This window comes from Muscardinus avellanarius (genome assembly GCF_963383645.1).
Source record: "Muscardinus avellanarius genome assembly, chromosome: 8".
Classification (NCBI taxonomy): domain Eukaryota; kingdom Metazoa; phylum Chordata; class Mammalia; order Rodentia; family Gliridae; genus Muscardinus; species Muscardinus avellanarius.
The window spans coordinates 65,998,333-66,014,383 of NC_137794.1; the positions used below are offsets into that span (position 1 = coordinate 65,998,333).

Genomic DNA, 16,051 nt, shown 5'->3' on the forward strand with positions numbered 1-16,051 from the left:
ATCTTTTCTTTGGTTTCTGTAGAGTTATAATAAGTCTTCATATCTATAGTTTATGTTTTTCAGCTTTGTTTAGTTCTTCAAGATTGTTTTGGCTATTCTTGAAATTTTCCCTATTTCCATAGAAATTCCAGAATCATCTTTCCTACACACACACACACACACACACACACACACACACACACACACACGCATGCACACACACATGCACACACACATACACTTATCGTATTTTAATTGGTACATTTTATTGGTATTGCATCTATATATAAATTTGGAAGAACTGCCAATTTACAAAGTTGAATCTTAATGAATATGGTATTTATTTTTCTTATTTAGATCTCCTGTTATTTAGATTTTTAATTTCTTTCAGTAATGCATTATAGTTCCGTGGCATTCTATATGCATTATAGTGTAGAAATTTTAGCATGCTTTATCAGATATTTTGTTAGGCATTTGACATTATTGCAAATGGTGTTATTTAAAAAATGTAATTTACGCTCATGTATATAAAATTAAACTGACTTTCTACACACTGAATTGGTAATAATGGGGGTTATTCTTGTTTTCAATCTTAGTTGAAAAATTTTAATATTTTATTACTAATATATTCATTGAATATTATTTTATTACTCTGTTTTTTCTACTTAGCTTAGTAAGAGCTTTTTTAAAAATCATGAATGGGTATTGAGTTTTATTAAATGATTTTTTCCTACATGTAATGAGATGTTCACATGAATTTTCTCTTATATTCTGTAAAGGTAGTGAATTATAATTGATATTTTAAATGTTAAACTAGCTTTGAGATCATGGAATAAATTCAAACTGACCATCATTGCCAGGTCTATCTGTGCTAGATTTGATTTGTTAATATTTTGATTAAGATTTTTTAAAAAGTAAACAAAACATGAACAGAAACAAAATCTCTTCTTGCAAGAGAATTTGGTTGTGTTCTTGCTTCTCCATATGCCCTTATCAGCTTTTGGCATCTATGTTTTGCTGGCTTCATAGAATAAAGTAGAGAATATTTGCTTTTCCTCTGTTTCCTAGAAGGGTTTGTATAAGAGGGTGTCATATCTTTATTAATGTTTGAAGAATCCACTGGGGAGCTGAGGATTCCTTTGTGGGAAGAGTTTACCAATTAAGTTTAGTATATACTTGAATGTATATACAGTTCTAAAGTATCACTTTTGATAGTCTTTTTAAAAATAAAGCTATTCTTAAAAGTGTATGTGTAGCACAGATCCTAGAGTGGGTTTATCTCTGAACACATTCCAACAGGTCATGATGTAGTATTTCTTTATTTGAACTGAAGGGTTTCCCAGTAATTCTTTGTTTCTGTTTGTACTTTGTTTATTTCCAAAGTCTCAGGAATTTATGCTTCTTAAAAAATGGCAAAATAGTTGCTTCACTTCACATTATACCCTTCTCTTTCTCTCTAGTGTCCTGGTAAGTATACATTGTCCCATATGCACTTTCTCTTTCTATTTTACAAGCGTGGTGAGTTTTGTTTATTGTTGTATTTCCCCCAATACATGAAATTAATGGGATATATACTAGATGGTGCTTAGTTGGTATTGTATACTAAGTATAGTGTAACAAAGAAAAAGCACCTCTTTTTATTTCTTTGGGATTTGAGAATTTTCCATAATTCAAAATGTGGAGATGGTTGTGGTGGCACATGCCTGTAATCCTAGTACTTGGGAGGCTGAGATAGGAGGATCACAGGTCTGAGGCCAGTCTCAGCAAATTAGCAAAACCCTGTTTCAAAATAAAAAATAAAGAAAAGCTGGAAGTGAATCGTGAGGTAGAATGCTCCTGTGTTTGATCCATGTACCCCCCCCTCCAAAAAAAAAGAGCGACTTAAACATACGTTGTAGTTGCATTGTACCTTATTTCTCTCTTTGTAGTATCAGTTTTCAAATATTGTGTTATATAAAACATTTTCAGCTCTTTCTTTTGGGCCTGTGACTGCCAAAAAAAAAAAAATCACTGCTTGATACACTGAGAAAGAATATATTTAACTCTTCATTTGAAACTCTTGAAAAAAACAAGAGAAAGATAATCTATTTTTCTATTTTGGGCTGAATGTCTATAGGAAGAAATGTTTCCTAAAAGGGTGCTCTGTTTGGAGCTTATTTTCTTGCATAAAAATTCCAATAGAAGTTTCTTCTAAATAGCAGCTTCCTGAGTTTGTAGGTTAACTATTTGATATAGATAATGAAAAAAAGGGAAGCTGGGAAATAAAGACTACTCATTAGAGAAAGTCATTTTGGAAATGAAGAAAGAGCACCCTGACATTATAGTATAACTCAGTAGATGATAATAGTTTAACAACCTGAATTTAACACCACTAACATGCCTATTATCAAAGGGAGACTGTCCTATAAAGGTCTGAGTCACATAGTCCTCACTCTCTTAAGCTGTTCCTTTTGCAAAGATATTGAAGAGATGTAGCCAAAAAAGATCATGAAATAAGTGGTCAGACCGCAAAATATTCAAAGATACTGATGCAGAGAGATTTGCTGGAGATAAAATATATGCCTTTGAAGAGATGTCTTTCCCAGAATAGAAAAGTTGCTTTCATGAGGCTCAATAATAACTCAATAATAATGGGATTAAGAAAATATATTACAAATAATCAGGGAGAAAAAAACACTGAAGTCATTGCATCATGAATACCCACATATTTTGGTCTTTACACACAGGAAACAAATACATAGATATGGCAACAGTTATTTTAAAATACATTGCTGCTAATATTCCAATTATTTACTGCTGGTTATTTCTAAAAAGTACATTTAGGATTAGACTTATAAAATAAGTTAATTGGCCTATATAATAAATGTATTAGAACAGAGAAAATAGCACTTTTTATTACCTTTGTTTACTTAGAAAACAAAATGACAGGGTTGTGTGTGTGTGTGTGTGTGTGTGTGTTACTGGGGTTTGAACTCAGAGGCATTCTACATCAGAGTTCTACTCTCAGCCCATTAAAAAAAAATTACTGCTTTGAAATAGGGTCTCAGTAGGTTACTGAGGGTCTCATTACTCACTAAGGCTATCTTTGAACCTTCAATCCTGCTGTCTCAGCTTGCCAAGTACTGAGATTATAGGCTTCTGCTGCCACACCCAGTTTAAGACAACAGTATTTTTTGTTTGTGGTAATTAAATAGTTAAGTATTCTACATGTGAAAATCAAAGTGCTTTTATTTTCTCTATGGAAGAGTGGCTTTTTGTATACCTGTTTAGGCTTGAAATTAATTGCTTTGATAAAATTGCAGGAAGCTTTCACTTTCAAACTTGACCTTTGTACTTAGGTAGTAGCTAAAAGTTAGCTAGGTAATGAATTTCCAACCTCGTTAGTCAATGCACAAATGTCCTTAAAAATGGATTCAATACCCCAAAGATGAGTAATGTTTACTGAAATCCTTAGTCTATTCAGTTGTTTTCAAGAGTAACTTATGGTATTTAAAATGAATTAAAGTGATTTCACTTTTATTTTTCCTTCCTTTTTCCATTCTCAAGTGTGCATGCGTTAGTTAGCAGAGGCAAACACTGGCCTTTGAAAATGCTTCTGTCCACATGACCATTAGCCTTGTCCCAAGTACAGCCAACTATAAAGCACCCAGCTCAAGCAAGTCAAGTACCAAATGGCTTTGTGGTACCCTGTCCTCTGAACCGACTCCTAGAAGAGCGGCCCATCCCTTCACACCAAACATTTTAAAGGGCCTTCTGAATTAAGAAAAATTGAGGACAGCCTTAGCAAGTAGTGAAACTCTCAGCACCCTAGTGAGGTCCTGTTTCAAAACAAAAATAATAAAATAGGTCTGGGGATGTAGCTCGGAGGTAGAATGCCCCTGGGTTAAATCTCCAGTAACACACACACACACACACACACACACACACACACACACACACACCACATCAAATCCTTGCTTTTCTGTAACTTGCCTCTGAGCAGAGGGTATTGATGTAATATTCAGTTACAATATTTATTCTTGAAACCTATATTTTAGAAATCTCTGTCTATATGCATGAAGGGAGGGAAGCAGCTATAAACCAGAAGGAAGACAGGAAATTGAAGATATTTACTCGAATCTGCCCTTGCTTGCAGCTCTCTAGCTTGATTGAGAAGGTTGTCGCTTTCATCTTTATGGTAAATGATTTGTGTATCAATCCCACTCACAGCCTACAAAGGAATTGGGTGGAGAGAATAAGAATTACTGCACAAGAATAATTTTTCAGGGTTCGAAATGACACAGTTCATCTGCTCAACACCAAGCAAAATTCATACAGCTTTATTTTCATAGCTCAAAATCAAGACAAATGTGAACACAAGAAAACATTTTTTTTCCCCAGGAAAATTTTAGCAAACCCAGAACAGTACTCTGGTCAAGGTGCTTGTCACACAGAAGCCACTCAATAAATAATTTTGAGTTGCAAAAATCTGAATACATGCACAAAGCATTTTTTTTCTATCAGCAAAAACTAGTCTTTAATATGTTTTCTTCAGGGAATTTGGCTAAATAAATTGTTAAGGAAATAGTATTTGCTGACTGAAGCAAAGCCCATCTTAACAAACTTGCACACAAACTGTCATGGTAGAAAATGCCCTTTTCTTAGTCCCCTGGCTCTTTCTGTCATTTTTATTTAACATTGGAAGCTGAAGAGATGATTGTTTGAAAACAGAAATAAAGGGCTACTCACATCATAAATTCGGTCGGTGACGTTCAAAGCAAATTCTGCTGTATCATTGGCTTCACTAATGTAATTGGCAATATTTTCATAGACATTTGATGCATCCAACGCCTTTTGCACTAACCCGTTCATATCCGAACTATGCAAATTCCTGTTTGAAAAAAAAACACAAATGTGTCATTATTTCTCCTTCATACCTCCTCAAGAAATGGGGACATTTTAGGGTCTGATTTTAATATTCCTGGGATCATAGATGCCTCTTTCTGGTTGTTCAAAGTGTCTGTCCTGTGAGGTTTCCCGGAATTGTCCTTCCTGGGGGTACATTATCTCTGTATCCTTCTCCCTGTGCTGACCCTGAGATTTCACCCTATTTTGGCTCCATGGCAGGGGACTTCCTGTCAGTAGCTGCCAAAGAATGGAATAATGATTTAAAAACAGCCCTCTGCAGCTGTTCTAGTATGAGTTTATTTATGTGCTGGGGGTCAGGCACAGGAATGAGCCCACAGCCGTCGCCACCTACATCTCACCCACATCAGCACCATCCTGTCTCCATGAAAGATGCGGTAGCTTTGAGAGGGGCCTGGCGTGCCAGGACACACACTGGTTTCTTCAGCTTCATCTCACTCCTGAGCCCTGGGCCATCCAGTAAGCATGGAGCCTAGCTTCTCCACCTCTCCTTCACCCTCATGCTCCACAGTAGAGAGCATGGTGCCCCTGTCCCTTCCCAGCCTGTATGAGGTTCATGGAACATTTACTGAGTACTCATCACTCACTGAGTGCTCTCATATAGGGACTGATAGTGAGTGGTGTGCCCCAAGGATCAATGCGAGGCATGACAGACAAAAATACGCAGATGCTTGACATTCTGCACCTGGCATGCAGGCACAACAGGGTATATTATTACACTCAAACTATTTCTTCAGTTGGAATTGCAAACTGTATGTGTATCCACAAAATTTATCTTATTGACGACTAGTTCTTCCTTTATGATATAAACTCCACCCACACTTCCACAACTCATCCTAAATCCATTGTTTTTATTTCATGTAGTCTTATATCTACTGGTTCCCTTTCGTTCAGTTCCAAACCCGGATGACCGGCGTCACCTGATTCATCAGTAACTTCTGGAAGGGTCTCTGACCCAGTCAGTGTATGACACTGCAGATCCCTCACAGGCTCCTCTCCTCAAAACGCTTGGCATGCTGAGCTCAGGCAAGCATTCCTCAGCTTCCTCCATTTCTTTCAGGGTAATGTCTGCTTCCTTAGGCACTGAGCAACCTCTGTGTTTCCTCAGCTACTTCTCTCTATTTAGTCCAACTCCATCATCATTCTGTCTCCCCTGCAGCTGGGCAGACTTAGCCACTAGGCACAATAGAGGCCCACAAAAATGTTTTAAGTTTTTAAATTAGTAGGGGCCAGGCATGGCGGCGCATTGGGAAGCTGAGACAAGAGGTTCACAGGCTCGTAGCCAGCCTCAGCTACTCAGTGAGGTCCTCTACAACTTAGTGAGACCCTGTTTCAAAATAAAGACTAAAAAATAGGACTAGGGGTGTGGCTTGGAGGTAAAATGCCCCTGAGTTCAATCCCCAGTACTGCAAAAAAAAAAAAAAAAAAAGAGGAAGAAAATGTAATAAATATTCATATCTTAAGATTACTACTATTATTTGTGGTACTGGGAATTGAATGCAGGAAAATTCTACTTCTGAGCCACACCCCTGACACTATTTTATTTTATTTTTGTTTTGAATTGGGGTCTAAGTTTTTGAGGGCTTCATTAAATTGCTGAGGCTAGCCTTGGGCCTGCAATCATCCTATCTCAGCCTCCCAGGTACTGGGATTACAGACATCCACAATCATGCCTGGCTGCATTTTAAGATTTTGCTGGCTACCTTGGTACAAATACCTATGTGCTTGAAACAAGCCTTTACTACTTTGTTTATAGTAATAATAGTGCTTTTGAAATGGAAGCTTCCCCATGAATGAGATCTTTGTATTATTGCGTGCACCAGACATATGTTAAGGGAAAGTTACATTTTGAAGGGAAGATTTCCCTGAATATGTTCCATCAGAATAATCTAAATATTAGAGGGCCACCAGTGTGATTGATATTTCTTATATGTTTCATGTGAAGTGTGCAGTAAAACTTTCCTAGAATCATGCTGGAATGTGACCGTAGGACAGCATTTAGAAATGTGTGTTTGGGGATCTAATCAATGGGAGGTGGTTACTAAACTGGCAAAGATCTCAAAAACAATATTCTGTCAATCTAGTATATCATCAAAACCAGCATTTTATCTTAGTCAATTTTCTTGCCTTCATCAAAAGCACATTTCCCAGCAGCATAATACTGGGCTGGATATGATGCTATCTTACACATCAAGATTAAGTTCTCTTTCTATCCACTGTCTCCTTCCCAGGAGATTTGGAAGGGTCTTTGAAAAATTTGGCAAGTAGGGATGAAAAGGTAATGCATGTTTTGAACAGAAGTTAATATTAGTTCTTATTGCACTCACGACCTTTACTGGTCCTTCTTTCTAACTGCCTGTCTGTAGTCTTTCTCTATAATGATCTCATTATTTGCCTATTATTTCAGGGTCATGGATTCAATTCCAATCTTTCAGGACATTTCAATTAACATTAATCGAGTGCCCAAGGGGTGCGTGACTCTTGTCTAAATGCTGCAAGGAAAATTGTCAATTGGTTTTCTCTCCCTTAATAGGTGTGGAAATCAAGTAGTTCCTGCTGGGCAGCGCAGAAAGACTAGAGAATATACCAGAAGTGAGTTGTATTGCCAGCACCCAATTAGCTTTACTTAAGATTCTGGAATATGGAAACAAATGTTATGAAATAAATAGGTGATGGTAGAAGTAGACTTTGTAAAGGGATCTGCTCTATTGCCCCTAGCCAGGATGCTTGAGGTCACTCTACTAATACTTGTAAAAGAACTCCCACTGCACTTGCACTCAGAACACTAGCCTGTAACCTGGAAGATCTTTTTTAAACAAAAAACCTGTTTTAATGAAACAATTGCAACGAATGATGATTGACTTTCAGAGGGAACAGCTAGTAAACATACCAACAAATAAGCAAAATCAAGCCTAACCAACCTGCTAATACTGTACCCTAGCAACTGTGACACGTATAATTGAATAAAAATGCCTTATTCAGCCCACATAGGTACATGTTTTTTTCTTTTCTTTTGGTGGTACTGGGGTTCCTGGAAACCCTTCTACTTCTGGGCCACACTCTCAGACCTATTTTTTATATATATTTTTATTTGGAAACAGGGTCTCTCTTTTTTTTTTTTTTGGTGGTACTGGGGTTCCTGGAAGCCCTTCTACCTCCGGGCTACACTCCCAGACCTATTTTTTATACTTTTTTAAATTTGGAAACAGGGTCTCCTAAGCCAGCGCGTGCGGCTGGCTTTGAACCTGCGCAATCCTCCTGTCTCTGCCTCCCAAGCGCGGGGATTACAAGCGTGCGCCACCACGCTCGGCGGTATAAGTGTTTTTAAACTAGGATATTACCTTCTCAGCTCCTCAGCATCTTGTCGAAGGTTCTGTGCATGGTCAATAGCCTCTTGGACTAAATCATAACTGAGGTTACTTAGGTTAGACAGTTTTCTTTGTAGTTCAGTTTTGGCTCCATCTATTTCTGCATAGATTCTTGATGCATTCTAAAGAAAAAAAAATCCCCCAAAATAAGCGAGATGAATTTAGAAAGATATAAAACATTTTTCTCCCAGGAAACACCAGGATATAGTCTTTATGGTTCCTTATTACAAAATTCAGTAAGTTTCGAGTCTAAAGTACTGTAAGTAGTGATTATTTTTCTCGCATCTTCAACTTCTCTACTGATCACTTCATTCTCATTCAGACATGCTATGACAGTTTCTATCTAAAAATAAAACAAAACTAAACAAAATCCTCTGTTACATGTACATCTCCTCATTACGGTACCACTATTCTATTTCCTTCATGGCCAAATCTCTCTGAAAAAAAGTTGTTTCCATTTTGGTTTCTCCCCATTAGCCCACCAAAAAAGAAGTTTATTAAATGAATTTCAAGTTACTAAATCTGATGCACATCATTTGGTCTCAGGTTGCCTGACCTCTCAATTCAATTTTTTTTTTGGTGGCACTGGGGTTCCTGGAAACCTTTCTACCTCTGGGCTACACTCCCAGACCTATTTTTATATTTTTATTTGGAAACAGGATCTCTTAAGCCAGCGCGGCTGGCTTCGAACCTGCGCGATTCTCCTGTCTCCACCTCCCAAGCGCGGGGATTACAAGCTTGCGCCACCACGCCCAGCTCAACTCAAATTTTTGAGTGACCACTAATTCTCTGAAACTCACCTTGTGACACAGTCTCCCTTGATTTTCAATCCCAACCTTGACCTATGATCTCAGATAAAGAACACAAACTGTAAGATCGTTATTTCTGTTATTTCTATGATCTGTGACTTCCAGCTTTGGCTAGGCTCTCAGTGCTGGAAAGAGATTGTCTCTCTAGGTAACCCAAATAGCAAATCAAAACACTGCCACCATTCCTAAGCCAACAGTATTTCCACCTCCCATCCTCATATGATTATAAACAGATCACTTTCTTTTCTTTTTTATTTGGAAGACATAAACTGTTAGCAGGGAACACTTCTGCACTTGTGATATTTTCTCCCTAAAAAGGGGAGCTCAGTTAGTGAAACACCACACCTCTCTGTCCCTTTCCTCACTGAGAAGTTGGGTTGTGCCATTTACTGAGATAAGAGGAGACTGGGGAGGAGCAGGTTTTATTCAGAACCTATTAAGTTTGACATGCCTACTACATGTTAGATGAAATGGTGATTTTTTGTGACACATTATGCTGAGTTCTAACTTGAAAATGTCAAGTCAGTATTTGACACAAGAGTTTGGTGTTAAATACAGGGGTCAGCAATGCAAGTAGAAGTCATGGAATCATCAGTGTATGGTCATTTTAAAAAAATCTATGGGATTAAATGAGGTCTACCAGGGAAAGAGTTTAGGTGGACAAGAGGGTCAGGACTGAGTACTGGGTCATTTGTCAACAGAGCAGGGATCAACATGGCTCAGGCCAGATGCAGCTCAAAGTTTGTTTTTATACAGTCTTGAGCTGAGAATATTTTACATTTCTGAAGGGTTCTAAAAATAAACAAAGAAGAATAAGGGGGAAGCTGCTGTGCTTGGCTGGCAGAGATAAAATATTTACCATGCAGAGAATGTGGAGAATAACCTCAGTGGAGGGAGATGGGATCCCATCTGGCAGGGGTTGAGTTCAGCAGATAAAGGAGGGGCTGGCAGGTGGAAAGAGCAACTCTACATGGCTCTTCAGACATTTCGCTATGAAGCCAAGCAGAGTAATGAGACAATTTAGAGGGGATGTAAGGGCTCTTTTCTTTTCTTTTCTTTTTTTTTTTTGTGATACTGGGGTTCCTGGAAACCCTTCTACCTCTGGGATACACTCCCAAACCTATTTTATATATTTTTTTATTTGGAAACAGGGTCTTTTAAGTCAGCGCGGCTGGCTTCAAACCTGTGCAATCCTCCTGTCTCCACCTCCCAAGCGCTGGGATGACAAGCGTGCGCCACCACGCCTGGCTTCTTTTAGGTTTTTAAAAGACAGGAGTTGTAAGTTTGTTGATCATAATGACTCAATAAAGAGTAAGAATTTGATGATATAGGGGACAGAAGGCATAATTTCAGAAGTGAAACTCAGCAACCCTGCTTTCAAGGTAAGAAAAGTTATCCTGAGCACAGGTGGAGGATTTGTATAGGAGAAGGGACACTTATAATAGGAGGAAAGGTAGAAGTATAGATACAGGTGGCAAGAAGCTGGAAGACTTAGAGAGGAGAGATGAGAGTTTTCTTTGTATCTATCTATCTATCTATCTATCTATCTATCTATCATCTATCTATCTATCTATCTATCTATCTATGTCTTTCATCTATCTATCTATCTATCTATCTATCTATCTATCTATCTATCTATCTATCTATCTATCATCTACCTACCTACTTACCTATCATTTTTCTATCTTTTATGCATTTTTTTTTGCACAAAGCAATCAGCCAGAACTGATGGGAGGGCAGGTGGGTTTCCCATCAGTCACAATCAGCTTCTCTGGTGCAGCCATGATGCTGGGGATACTTGGGTTTTCTGTGGACACAGTGTTAGAATTCTCAGGTGACTACAAGAAGGGGAGCAGGTGGATAGGGAAATTAAGGGTGTTTTCAAAGAAAGATTATATTGATAATTTTGGCTGCATAAAGAGCTGAAAGGGGTTATGGTTGATGAGGCGAGGTGTTGGCATTGCAGGGTAAGTGAGATAAAAGGTGAGAAGGGCTGGAAACTGGGATTTTGGGAGGGTTCTGTTTTGATGACAATTCTGGGTAGGGTTACAAGAGGATAGGAGGTGGGCTGGAGGGAAAGTTTGTTAGAAGCTCAAGGACCTGGAGGTCAGAGAGCTGGTGGCTCATCCATATGGATTTTGATATTGTCAAGGACATTGATGGGGGCTGGGATAGAGAAGAAGATGAGGAGGTTGTGCTGAAATAGTCAAAAAATGAGATAGTGATAGAATGACGTTAAACTTACATCCTTTTGAAGGTGACTTAAGAGAAAATTCATGATTGTTTTGCTGTGTTTTATTGAGAAGTGTTTACTTTCTTAAAATATAATTTTTATTAATTTTGATTTCTAGCTTTACTAAACATATATTTTTAAGTAGAGTGAACAGAATGGATCTAGATCACCATTTTTTTTATTTGCAGGTCTGGGGGTCAAACCCAGGGGTATTCGACCTCCGAGCTACACCTCCTGCCCTATTTTTTATTCTTTATTTTGAAACCGGGTCTCACTGAGTTGCAGAGGGCCTCACTAAATAGCTGAGGCTGTCCGTGAACCGCGAACCTCCGGTCTCAGCCTCCCGAATGCTGGGATTACAAGTGTGTGCCACCACGCCTGGCTTAGATCACCATTTTTAATAGAAATTTCTGCTCTGATATCTGTGCTGTTGAATATAGCAGCCGCTAGTCACATGTGGCTACTGATGACTTGAAATGTGGCTGACTCAATTAAAGTATCAAATCTCTAATTTTAATCTTAAGTAATTTCAATTTAAGAGGCCATCTGGTACTAGTAGCCACCATATTGTGCAAGAAACTGGAAAATTCCATCACCTAGTTTTATTTTTATAATGCCTGCTCACTTGATAGATTTGAATTTGATCATTCTTTGTGTCACTGAGTCGCGGGTCCAACCTGCTACAAATACAACCCTGAACAAATCAGATATGCTCTTACCTTTACTATATCATCAAGTTCCATGAGGGTCAGGTGGGACGTTGCCAGAGAGTCTGCAGATGTTCTCAGAGAAGCGTTCACCACTTCGGCTTGTTCCCTTATTCTCTCCTGTTGTTTCTGCAGGAAGGAAGAACAAGAGAGAGAAGGAGAGAATGTATCTTAAGAGAAAGAACTGGGGACAGGAGTAATGTCAGCTTGCTCTTTTGGGACTCATACCAATCTGGGTTCATATTGCATCCATCCCTTAATTGCTGACTGCCTTTGGGAAACATTATCTGGTGGATGCTAAGTTTTCTCATTTATAATGCAGAAATAACAAGGGAAGTTCTTAAGCTATCATCACTTATTACATCGCTATCCCAAAAGAGTTAGCACCTCAGAGAGGGCATTTAACTCTTCTTTCCGGAATGTAGAGTGGGACTGTAGCTACAGGACTGAGCAGAGGCTATATATTTGCAGTAAGGCAATGCATCAGTTTAAAACTGATTTAATTTAGAAAGCATTTAAAATGTGACAACTTTGGACCTGGCAGAAATAGCCCATTTATACAGGAAGAAAGTTTATCCAGTATAGTTCTAGTGTCATTTTAAAAATTAAAAATTCCCTTATAATTGAAGCTGTGATCTTCATTATTAAACTATGGTCCCCATATTGAACTGTGGTCCAACTGGGACCAGTGATCTTTATTATTGAACTGTGACCTTGCCTCATACCGCTCAGCTCTTTAAGGGAGATGCTCCTACTTTTCAACAAGAGAAATTGCTAATACTATTTTTTGATGAATGCTCTAATTTCTCCCTTCTCTTCTGAGTTCTAGAGGAAGGAACGTTGTGATTCTGAAGAAATATAAAGCTTGAAATGAGTTCAGAGTCTGAAAGCCACATGAAATGAGCTTCAGGATGGAAGAGTAAAATGACCACTTTACACTTTGAGTAAAATGTGAGTTTAAGTTGCTTTAGAAGTCGTGATTTAAATTAGACTTGAAATATGTGTTATGGTGTACTCTAGGACATCATCAAAATGATTATAGAAGCCTAGACATAGAAAGAAACACTTAAAACCTTTTTAAGTTTATCCTAGGAAGTCCTGGATCCTTTCTTTTTTTCCTCCAGTCTTTCCTGACTTAGCAAAAAGGAGGAATGAAGATCATCTCAAAATTCATTGTTGCCGGGATAAATATAGGTACAGAGACAGAAAAAAATTACATTTGAACTTTCACTTTTTGTAATTCTTGGTTGTGGTGGCTATTGTTTGCACACATTAAAATGTCCAGTCTGTGTGAGTATTTTTGGTGTTATATAAAGACTGAAATTTTGGTGTTCTTTTCTGATCTATGCCATAGGTTTATTAGTGAAATGTGAAATGAAAACTCTTAAGTTTTTGTCCAAAAACACAGAATCAAATTCCAGTAAAGTTATAGATACATTCACAGCAAATATTTTTTGTAGGAAAGAATACTATATAAATAAAGAATAGGGTTTTAAATTTTTTTTGAACAAATTAACGTTTCATGACATTTAAATATACACAGAGAGGCAAAAGAATGCTAATAATTTAGAAATTTGGAGAGGCAAACTAATATGAAAAGAGTATTTATAATCAAGAATAAGTCAGTAGACAAAAATCACATTTGTATTACATGAGAGTGCTCCATGACTTTGTCCACCAACAAAGGCAACAAATGCCAGACACAGAGTAAAGTACAGAAAGAAATAATTTGTGCTAAGCAGGAGTGCTGCCCTTTGAATGCTTATAATCTAGTAGGCATAGACTAGATGCATGCTGTTCTCCCTCCCCAGACAACACAGGTTCAGCAGTTACACAGTCAGCAATTATTGATGCTTCCTAGACCGGGACATAGAATATAAGCCAAGTGTGATGAAGTCTGGTGATCCTCCCAGAGGTACAGCTGACGGCTGCTTCAATGTAGAAGAGGGAGGGACTCCTAGTGGTTAGGCTCTTAGTGTGTGGTCAGAATGGACTACCTGAACTTGTCTGTCTGCCAATCTGATATGAATTAATAAGTGAACATGCTTTTCATGGGAGGAGTGTGTGTGTGTGTGTGTGTGTGTGTGTGTGTGTGTGTGTGTTCCTTAGTTTTCATGGAATTCTCAAAAGGACATAAGACCACAACAATAGGAGAAACACTGGACTCCAGTAAGTAAGTGAGGAATCCTCTGCAGAGGGAGCCATTTTATCTAGATTAAAATCTAGACAGGAGTAGGCATAAATGAGAAAGGTAGACAAAGGAAACAAGAAAAACCACAGAGTCTCCACTGGCTGTTATAGGGGTGACGAAAAACACCACTGGATCATTGGTGGGCTCAGATCATGCATGGCTGGGCATGTGGTCTTTGTTAAGTTGGAAGCCACTGAAGGCTTTTGAAGGAGGTTTATCATATAGTTTCTGTACAACTAGAGAGATACCTTCGACTCTAATCTGAAGGGGATAGAAGCTAGGAGCCTTCTAGGCAGGAGGCAGACAAAAAGTCCACAACTGAGAGCTGGAGTAACCACTGTCACAGAATCCTTGAGGAGGAGGAGCCAACCAAAAGCCTGTGGACTTAGAGAGAGAAAATATTTCTCAACAGGTATGGAGGTATTAGAAATGGGGAACTGATAGAAAAAAATATGGATTTGTTATTTTTTCCCAGCAATAGCAGAACATACCCATGTGGCTATTCCTGAGGACAGATGTCACTCTGAAAGCTCTGCTGTGGACTCAGGTATGGACAGGGATGCAGACCCACAAGCCTTTTTCAAGGACTAAAGTGGTTGAGATGAGGTGAAGTCACCGAGGGATGGGACGAATGCAAAAAAAAATGGGACTTTGGCAATGAGGACTGCAAAAGTTAGAAAGAGGAAGGAGGACTGAGATTGAGAAGGGCATTGAGATGCCTCAATGCTCTGCTGTTCTCTTCCTGAAATCCTGCTCATACTGTTCCTTTGTACTCAGTAGAAGAGTTTGTTTAGCAAAGCTAAAATGAGGCCTACCATCTGTTTGAATCACTAAGATGCCAAATTCCTGGTAACCACATGCATGAAGTTTTTAAAAATTATGCATAAAAAGGTTTAACTAAAAGTTATTTCGGCCTTAATTCACTTTTAGAACTGAAGTCTCTTCATAGGGATGACACTGTTCACTTATTGCTTATTACATTTGCCAAGTGTTGGGTGCCCTGACAAACATCTATATTCACCAACCACTAGCAAATCAGTGATCTCTGCCTGTGTGTACACGTGAGCTCTCAGTTCATCATTACTTTTATGATGGAGTCTACAAAGCACTTTGATTACAAGATCCAGTTCTAAAATTGATTAATACAGAGCTGAGCATGTTAACACACAATAAACTTGCTAGTGTTCTCCAGCACCAGTCTATATAGAGACAAAGCACATTGCTGAGATTGATGGATCATGGTATGGTTTACCAGTACCGGTAATAATAGGTCTTTCTTTTTCTCCTAATAAAACTTTACTTTGGTGACTAAGGGGATCTCTGCATGCCATTGCCTGCCCTTGTCCAGGAGGGAATGGTCTGGGTTGGCAGACCTACTTCTCCTTTCAGAGCTCTTATTATTGAAGACAATTTGGGCTCCACATCTATGAACCCCTGAAACTATTGCATAGGTTTGCAATGCTGTTCCTCACATATGCAAAAGCTCTGAATTCCTTCTTAGGAGTAGAATAGTATCATCCTACAGGCTAGAGGAATGGGTTTAAATTTCTCAGAAAGGAAGAACCACTCATTACTCAGGGCTGCAAATTAAGCTTCAATAAACTTGGATACATTCTGACAAAATTATAGTACCTGCCAAATGGAGGCTTCTTAAATATTTTCATCAAATAGACAAATGTTCACTGAGGTTCTTACGTTGGGCCAGGCATTGTGATAGATGCCCTGGGTTTCAAAGATGAAGAATACATGATTCTCTGATGTTTTGGAGAGTCTAGTTTAGTGGGTAAGACAAATTCATCTACAGGCGATCAGGATACAGAAACAGAGCGGGATGTTGCAGGATTGGATTATGGAGGGAT

At 38.5% G+C, this 16,051-nt stretch overlaps 1 protein-coding gene across 2 annotated transcripts in view; it reads right to left on the bottom strand.

Annotated features, from left to right (window-relative positions):
• Nucleotides 1-16,051, bottom strand: part of LAMA4 (laminin subunit alpha 4) — a gene marked incomplete at both ends in the record, with an annotated part of 149,919 nt that overhangs the window by 43,491 nt on the left and 90,377 nt on the right. For both annotated transcript variants that reach the window (XM_080699815.1, XM_080699814.1), the window contains 4 exons: nucleotides 4,093-4,189; nucleotides 4,708-4,849; nucleotides 8,226-8,374; nucleotides 12,014-12,130. In XM_080699815.1, coding sequence (XP_080555941.1) covers nucleotides 4,093-4,189; nucleotides 4,708-4,849; nucleotides 8,226-8,374; nucleotides 12,014-12,130 — 505 coding nt within the window. The remainder of the gene's footprint in view (nucleotides 1-4,092; nucleotides 4,190-4,707; nucleotides 4,850-8,225; nucleotides 8,375-12,013; nucleotides 12,131-16,051) is intronic.